We start from the raw sequence: 8,059 nt of genomic DNA, 5'->3' as shown, positions 1-8,059 counted from the left end.
TCCCGCTGGTGCGGCGGCCTTGCTGGAATGAAGCAGGCCTGCTGTGGCCAGCGCCCAGACAGGAGACGTCCCCCCTCCCCCGGCTTCCGTGGTGGGAGAAGGTGGGGTGGAAAAGCCAAGGAACGCGCAGCGGTCAGGAGGGAGGCGAGAGGGCCTGCTGCCCACTTCCTCAGAGTGCCCCAGGGGCCAACGTGCCCCACGGGGGGGGACCCCTGGCACAGAGGGAATGGCGGGAGGGAAGGATGGAAAGTGCCTCCCCCCCCGAGAAGCCCCACGGGAGTGGCACTGTGAACCTCTGCTCTACGGACGGGATCAGGACCCTGGGAGACCACTTCTGCTCAGGGGCCTGACTCTGTGCTGGCTGCATTTCTGGGGGAGGCCCTGGGAGCAGGACGAGGAGGCTTCTGATGTGCCCCCCCCCCCCGAGATGACAGCCCAGCCTAGGCACAGAGGGGGGGACGCAAGGGGGGGGGGGGAGAGGTGGAGACGCAAGCGGGGGGGGGAGGCTGAGCCCCGTGCGGCCCCGTGCTCCTCTTACCTTGGGGTCCTGGTAGTTGTTCTTCCTGCTCATGAAATCCTCAATCAGAGCTCGGTCTTGGTAGACTTCCGCCAGACACACCCTGCGGCAGATGTGGCAACGGCTCAGCCTCAGCCCTGAGGCTCCCGCAAGAGGTCCCGCACCCCCCTACCCCCCCAGCTGAAGGAGGAAGAGCCTGCCCCTCAGAGGGGGCACACAGCTCCCCTGCAGCGGGAAGGGAGACGGGGAAGGCCTCCCCTGGGGCACTGCCGCCAAAGCTCTTCCCGGGGGCGCCCCGGATGCCTTCGCCTGGAGCTCCTCTAGCTGAGTGACGCAGGAATCAGAGGCGACAGGGAAGGGCCAGGGAGAGTCCTGCGTAAGCCTGCAGCAGAGGCAGCCGCTGCAGTAAGCCGATGATTGAGCCGGGCCACAGAGAGGGAAGGGAGAGTGGCGGCGTTTTTAGGCCAGTCAGCTCCACACCCCCAGCTCATGGGCCCCTAGCCCTTTTGACCTCTGGGCCCCTGTGGAATCCTGGTGTGTGTGTGTGTGTGGGGGGAATGGCTGCCAAAGGAGGCGGGGCTAAGGACAGCGGCCGCCTCAGGAGGGCAGAGCCAACCACAACATGTCCCATCGTGAAGCTGCACATAACCTTGACAGCCACATTTCAGGCGGAGGCGCTGCTTCACCAGACACCTTTTAAAATGAACATGTTGCTCAAAAGCATTTTCTTGCCTGCATCCGGGCCACCCTCTGTCATGCAGGGAGGATCCCTCCTGTGCTGTGCTGTGCTGGGGGGGGGGCAGCATACCTTCGAAACCGCCTCTCCCCGCATGAGCCCCGGGAGGGGGGGGCGGCACTGGGCTCCACACATCTCTTGGTGGTCCCCCCCCCCACTACAGGGACGTCCGATTAGCCTTGGCCAGGGCTTTTTCGGCCCTGGCTCCCACCTGGTGGAAGGAGCTCCTGTACAAGATCAGGGCCCTGCGGGATCTCCTCCAATTCCGCAGGGCCTGCAAGACGGAGCTCTTCCGCCGGGCTTTCGGTTGAGGCGGTGGGCATCCCCCCCTCCCCAGCTTTTGGCCAATCACCCACTAGTGGCCACAACCAAGGCTCCCTCTAAGCTGTGGAGTCCTGTGAGCAAAAAGTCCACATTGTGAGCCACTGGCATTAAAGTTGTGAGGGAGGGATTGGGCTACTGCGTAAGTCAGCTTGCTCTGGAGCCCAATCCTTCCTGAGCAAAGACAAAAATGCGTGAGCCGGAGGCTAAAAGACTGTGAGCTAGCTCACACTGACTCAGCTTAGGGGGAACACTGGCCGGGATCTGATTAGACACCTGATTTGACACCTGGATTTGATCTAACATCTAATTTGATTTGACATCTGATGGGCCACTGGCCTGATCCAACATTGGCTTCTCTTATGTTCTTATGATCTCTCCGTTCTGTGTAAACTATCATTTTAATGTTGTTTTAATTGTATTATATTAATTGACGTAAACCACCCTGAGCCCGTTTACGGGGAGGGCAGTATATAAATCAAATCAATCAATCAATCAAAAAGCAACATTCCCAAAGCAATGCCTTTTTGAATCCGCTCAGGAGCCGATTCTACCTCCAGAGGCCAATCAGAAGCCCTGCCGATCAGAAGCCTCACCCGGCCCCACCCACTTCCTTGCGGACCCTCGGCGGGTGTCAGGGAGAGTGCTGGTGGGCGTCACCGTGCCCACGGGCACCGTGCTGGGACCCCTGCTCAAGGGGGCGCTCTGTGAGCAAAAGAGGACATCTCACTTGTAATTGAGGTTGGTCTGTTCGTTTTTGACAATGTAGCGGGCTCTCCTTCCAACGGAATGCGAGGTCTTATCCAAGGATTCCTCGAAGCTGGCGTGCATGATGTCCCGCACCACTTGCCAGGGGACAAAGGGGCCCTTCACCTGCACCAAACCAAGAGACGGGAGAGAGTTGGTCCTGAAGCGGAACCCCTGACGGACGCAGACCTCGCGGCAGAATGGCTCTTCCGCATCCTGGTCATACGGCAGCTAAGCAAAGGCACGCCTCCCCCCCCCCCCCCAGTACCTTGGCATTGAGCACGTTGCTCGCAATCCGGCACAGTATCAGCAGGCTGTCCTCTGGCACGGTCCAGGTGACACGCAGGCGGGTCATCCGCAGGAGGGCGTTCTGATCCGCTTCGTCGTGATAGCGGGGCTTCTTGCTCTTTTCCCCCGGGGTCCCCTCTTCGTGGCCCCCAGAAAGGAAAAAAGACAACGTTTAATGGCAGTTCCTCTTGGCTTGGACGGCCTGTCTGAGTCCTGCGGAGCCACCAAGAGGCTCCAACGCAGGCTGGGCGTCAAACCCAGTCTGACTCCCCAGAGCCTTAAAAGTTCTCTGCTTCTCGGTCAGGACAATCTGAAATTCGAAGCCCACCCGGCCTGAAGCAGCAGGCCAAGAAGCCTGAAGAACGGCCTGGCGCTCACAGCCGGCTTCTGAGCAGCCCAAAGCTCTTCTCCGGGTGGAGGAGTCCCGTGCCCCTTATGGACCCTGCCGCACCCCACCCCCCGATTACCCCTCTTCCGCTTCCGCTTCTTGGCCTTCTTCCCCAGCTCCTTCTTCAGGCGCCGCCTCTTCTGGCTCTTCCCGCCCTTCACTCTCTTGCTTCTGTTCAGCGCTGCTTCCTTCTCAATCTCCACCAGGTCTTCTCTTCCGGCAGGAGGCTCCGTCCCCACCAGGGGGTCGCCCCACGGAGTGCTGCCGCTGCCGCCACCTGAGTGGACACACTGGGATTAGGCCTGGATCAGGGCGACACGCGCAGCAGCAGCAGCTCCGCTCCATGCCGGCGTGGCCCCCGGGGAAGGAGGCCTCAGGGCCCCAAAGCAAAGTGAAAGCCGCGTGCGGCAAGATGGGAGAGGATCCGCCTTGCCAGCATGCACGAGAACTGGGTGAATGCGCTGCATCTGGAGTAGAGATGTGAAGGCCCAGAAAAAAAACGGAAAAATTCGGGGGGAAAAGAAAAAATATTGATTATGGAACGTTTTATTTTAACATGATGAATAATATATATATATATATATGGTATCAGATTAATCTAATTTCTGTGCACTGAGGACAAGCAAGTCCTAGGTTACAAACAGAACTCTCCAATGCAAGAACAAGATGCATTTCTTCCTTTAGGTGGTGCGATTGTCAGAAGAAAATAAAAAAGTTTCAGTTTTGTTTTTGCATGTGGGAGGGTATTCTGTTTGTAATAATTGTTTGGATACACTATATTTTTAATATGCTAGTTGTGATAATTTCATCCATAGTCATATTTTATGTTCCTAAAGTAACAGAATGGCTTTCAATCTAGAAAAGACAAAAGAAATGTTAATGTAGCATTTTTTTCAATTTTTCCAAAAATTTCCGTTTCCCCCCGAAAAAAACCGGGGAAAAATGGGTTTTTTTCTGAGCTTCAAAATTTCCGGAAATTTGTGGGAAACGATAAAGTTAGTAAGAGCCACACCATATAAAGAAAATATCTTGAAAATGTTCTATAGGTGGCATTGGACACCGGATAAAATAGCTAAATGTTATAAGAACGTCCCGGATGTATGCTGGAGATGCAAAAACAATGTAGGAACGTATTATCATATATGGTGGAGGTGTGATAAGATAATGAGTTTTTGGAATATGGTAAAAAAGTTGATAAAAGAGATTCTAGAAGTAGAATTGCAGCCTATACCCGAAAGTTATTTGCTGAATATGTTGCCTGATAAAATAGCTAAAGATGATAAATGTATCATGTTATATATCCTCACTATAAGCAGGATCCTCATAGCAAAAAAATGGAAATCAGATATGTTACCTAAAAAAGAAGAAATAATGGAAAAAATATTCGAAATTGCAGAAATGGACAGATTAAATATGATATTAGCAGGAAGAGATGATAACATTTATAAGAAAAAATGGCTTAAAGTATATAAATGGTTTGAAAAAAATGTATAATGAACACTCCGGAAAATGATATGTACTAAAGGAATGTATTTAAATTTCTTTTTTGTTGGAAAATATAAATAAACTTATAAATAAATAAATAAAAAAAATTCCGGAAATTTTACATCTCTAATCTGGAGCAATATAACTGACCTCTGCTTTGGCATCAGATTGCTTCTCCTCAGCTAACCACATACAGACTAAACAAGGAGACCGTTCCCAGTCAAAGAAGCATCGTTTCAAGTCCCCGCCTGGACTTCCACGACATTTGAAAATATAAAATCTCACTGGTCCTCAGAAGGAACCAGTTTGTAGTTCTAACACCTCCGAGTGACCTCAGGAAATAAACCAGTGGGACAGAGACACACACCTACATCTGGTTTACACAGCCAAGTTCTGTAAAATGCTTTTCTGCATCCAGATCTGTCCAGAACTCACACCTAATGGATCCGGACAAAGTGTCCCTGATATCAGCCCCCCCCCCCCAACCAACTGCCACTGCTGCATTTCGTGAGCTCAGAAAAGGGCCCCTGTGACAAAAAAAAAAACCCCCCACTCAAGGAGTCAGGGTCACACGGCAATTCTTCCTGCCAGCTCCGCTCCAGTGCCCTCCGTAGTATCCCATCACCTCTGGTGCCGAGAGGAAGGGGGCGTTTCGTCAGGAAGGTCTGGAGTCTCACGGTGTGCCCAACTTCAGAGACGGGGTTCTCCTAGCGGCAGAGCAAAAGGGCGTCAGAAAGGGCGAGAACAGCCGGGCTGCACAGGGGCCTCAAGCACAGCCCTGGGTGGGACTGCCAAGTGGTGAAGGACCGTTCTTGAAGCCCAGCCAAAGTCCACACGGCATCTGAAAGCGGCCTCATGGGCAGGAATCGCCTGAGCTTCACGGGAGTGCACAGCTGACCAATAAAGAGTCATCCTTCGCTACAGAGCAGGTGGGTGGGAGCAGGGGGGGTGATGGGGGGTGGGTCACCAGAGGAACCTGCTTGTAGCCCCCGCCTTCTCTCCCGTGGGGACCCAAAGCCCCCCCCTTCCCCTTCATCTGATCCTGAAAGCAGCCCTGTCTTCACAACAGAAACTCCGGCTGCCGCCACCAGGGAGGGAACAGGCAGTGAGGAGGAGATTATTTCTGGAAACGAACAGCTTCTTTTCAAAGGGCAGGCAGAACTCCAGGCCAGAAACCCTTACCTTCCTGGTCTTATTGATAATGTAGCTTGTCCAAATCCAGTTGCGTTTCAAGTGGGCGTAAAAGCTGGAATCCAGACCGCCAGCTCCCAACCCGTCTCCAGGCACAGAACCATCGTCTACGACCTCTCGGCCCCCCGGGCCCCCCGGGGGGGGGGGGGGGGAGAGCCAGAGAGACGTTTTAAGTACCAGGTGAAGATGCAGATGGACAAGGGAAGCCGCCTGATGCCGAACTAGACCCCCCTCCTCGGTCCAACAAGGCCATTCTGGTCTACTCAGACCGGCAGCCGCTCTCCAGGGTCTCTTGCATCACCCACCACCTGGTCCTTTCAGCTGGAGATGCCGCCAGGGACTGAACTGGCCGTCTGCAAGCCAAGCAGACGCTCTACCACTGAGCCACGGCCTCTCCCCAGGAAAGGATGGTAGGAGCTCAGGGGGTAGGGCAGGTTCACTTCCCACCGTTGCAAGACTGGGGACACCTGGGTGCCCCCCCCCTCTGTCTCCCTCCCTCCCTCCCTCATAGGCTTCATCGATGAAGATAAAAGAAGCAAGCATGCTGCTGTGAGAACCCCTAAAGGAAGGGCTGGCCAGGTGAAAAATGTTAACAGACACGCAGGCACAGCCACAGTCGGAGAGGAGCTGTGCCCAAAGATGCATGATAGTCTGCATTGGAAGAGACCAACTGTGCCATGCGTACCACACATTTCTCTGAGAAGAATACCTGCGCCCCCTTGCAATGCTCCCTCTAAGCTGCGGAGCCTGGTGAGCAAAAATTCTTCTTTGCGAGCTACTGGCATTGAAGTGGTCAGTGAGCGATTTGGCTCCTGCATGAATTAGTTTGCTCTGGAGCCCCATCCCTCCTGAGCTAAGACAAAAATGGGTGAGCCGGAGGCTAAAAAACAGTGAGCTAGCTCACACTCACTCAGCTTAGAGGGAACACAGCCCCCTTGCAAAGATTACATCAACAGTCTCCCAGTCACTGCCGGCTGGCTGGCAGCACATCAGAGTCAGTGTAATGAGAGGCCTTCAAGGAGTGTGAGACTTTGCAGCCCTGCTTCCTTCAACAGAAGGCGGAAGGAAACAAGAGGATTCCCCCCACCCACGAGAGACAACCCCCCCCCTTCCCCAGCCTCAGGCGGCAAAGGAGACGTACGTCGTGTATTCCAGCATGACACACTTGCGCTCCAGGTTGTGTTTGTGCGCCGCCGACTCCTGCTCCAATGTCACATCCAGAGCACTGCCTGCATCGGCGGCGTCCGCTGAAGCCCCGCTTCTCTTGACCCGGGGATGGCGGACAATTCCTGGCGATGCAAGCAAAACCTGTCAGCAGCAGCAGCAACCATCCGAAGGATCCACGGCACGTGGCAGGGGAGAGGGGTCAGGGGAGGCGAGGGGCAGGCAGGGGGTGGCAAGGAGCCCGGCGGCCGGAGGCCACGCCTGCCGCTGCCTCTCCATACCGAGGGGGGTGTTGAGGCAGATGCACTGCAGGTCAAACCAGAAGTTCTCCACGTCTTGCAGTGTGCTCAGGACGTAGAAGCGTCTATCAAAAGGGCGGCTGCTCTGAGCCAGGTTGTAGTGGGGCTCGCAGACGGTGGTGTCCACAATCACCGCGTTCTTCTTCAAGTATACAAACACCTGGAAGGCACACAAGAGGTTCGCATCAGAAAGGCCATTCCCATTTCAGCTTGGCTCAGAGAGGAGGGAAGGCTCCTTTAGTAGAGAAGTCGTTCGACCGACCGTGGCGTTCACTGCCAGCGGGTGTCGTGGTGGCCGACGAGCGCAGATGGCTTTGGAAGCGCCAGTGAGGCGGCCTGCGGCACCAACGGCATGCCCGTGACTCCAGGCCGACAGGCGCAAAGCCATGTAACAGGTGGCAAAGAGCCCCCAGCCCTGCCGGCTTTCTCCTTCTGTTCGTTCCACCCCTGGTTGTATCAGCCCGCCTAGAACTGGCTGGCACACACAAGCCAAACCTCTCAGCAGCACTCGGTGCATTCTTGCACAGATGCGACACCCGGGGGCTCTGACGCAGTTCTCCCCTCTCTCCTTTCAGGGCCAGCCCGGGCCTTTAGAAAAAGGGCGCAAGCCCACAAAGCCAGAGAGCAAAAGCCCCCCCCCCCAAGTCTGGCTCATGAAGTCCATCCTCAGAGCTGTGCTTGCTTTCGGGGACCGGAATCTGGGGCAGGCCTTTCTGGAAGAAGCGTGCAAACAGCACCACGCAGGGGAGCCCATCCCGTGAGAGTTTTGCCAGGAAGCCGGGCAATGGCTATGCGCCTTCCGAGGAACGGGGGTGCACACATCTGCCTTCTTCAGGCAGTCACTGGAAAGGGGGGGGTCCACTGGGCCAGATGCAGCCACTGCAGCAACTCCAGGGGGGCATGATTGGTCCACTCAGGGCCCC

At 55.2% G+C, this 8,059-nt stretch overlaps 1 protein-coding gene across 1 annotated transcript in view; it reads right to left on the bottom strand.

Moving 5' to 3' along the window:
• Positions 1 to 8,059, bottom strand: part of GTF3C1 (general transcription factor IIIC subunit 1) — a 38,236-nt gene that overhangs the window by 9,891 nt on the left and 20,286 nt on the right. The window contains exons 19-26 of the mRNA XM_015409947.1: positions 7,119 to 7,296; positions 6,816 to 6,962; positions 5,665 to 5,801; positions 5,108 to 5,189; positions 3,077 to 3,274; positions 2,590 to 2,747; positions 2,305 to 2,447; positions 539 to 620 (exon numbers count right to left, since the gene is read on the bottom strand). Of these exons, the coding sequence (XP_015265433.1) occupies positions 539 to 620; positions 2,305 to 2,447; positions 2,590 to 2,747; positions 3,077 to 3,274; positions 5,108 to 5,189; positions 5,665 to 5,801; positions 6,816 to 6,962; positions 7,119 to 7,296 (1,125 nt within the window). The remainder of the gene's footprint in view (positions 1 to 538; positions 621 to 2,304; positions 2,448 to 2,589; positions 2,748 to 3,076; positions 3,275 to 5,107; positions 5,190 to 5,664; positions 5,802 to 6,815; positions 6,963 to 7,118; positions 7,297 to 8,059) is intronic.

The sequence above is a fragment of the Gekko japonicus genome, unplaced genomic scaffold (genome assembly GCF_001447785.1).
Source record: "Gekko japonicus isolate JY-2015 unplaced genomic scaffold, Gekko_japonicus_V1.1 scaffold78, whole genome shotgun sequence".
In the NCBI taxonomy this organism is placed as follows: domain Eukaryota; kingdom Metazoa; phylum Chordata; class Lepidosauria; order Squamata; family Gekkonidae; genus Gekko; species Gekko japonicus.
Note: the sequence above shows the minus strand (reverse complement) of the source record. Positions and strands in the feature narration are given on the sequence as shown.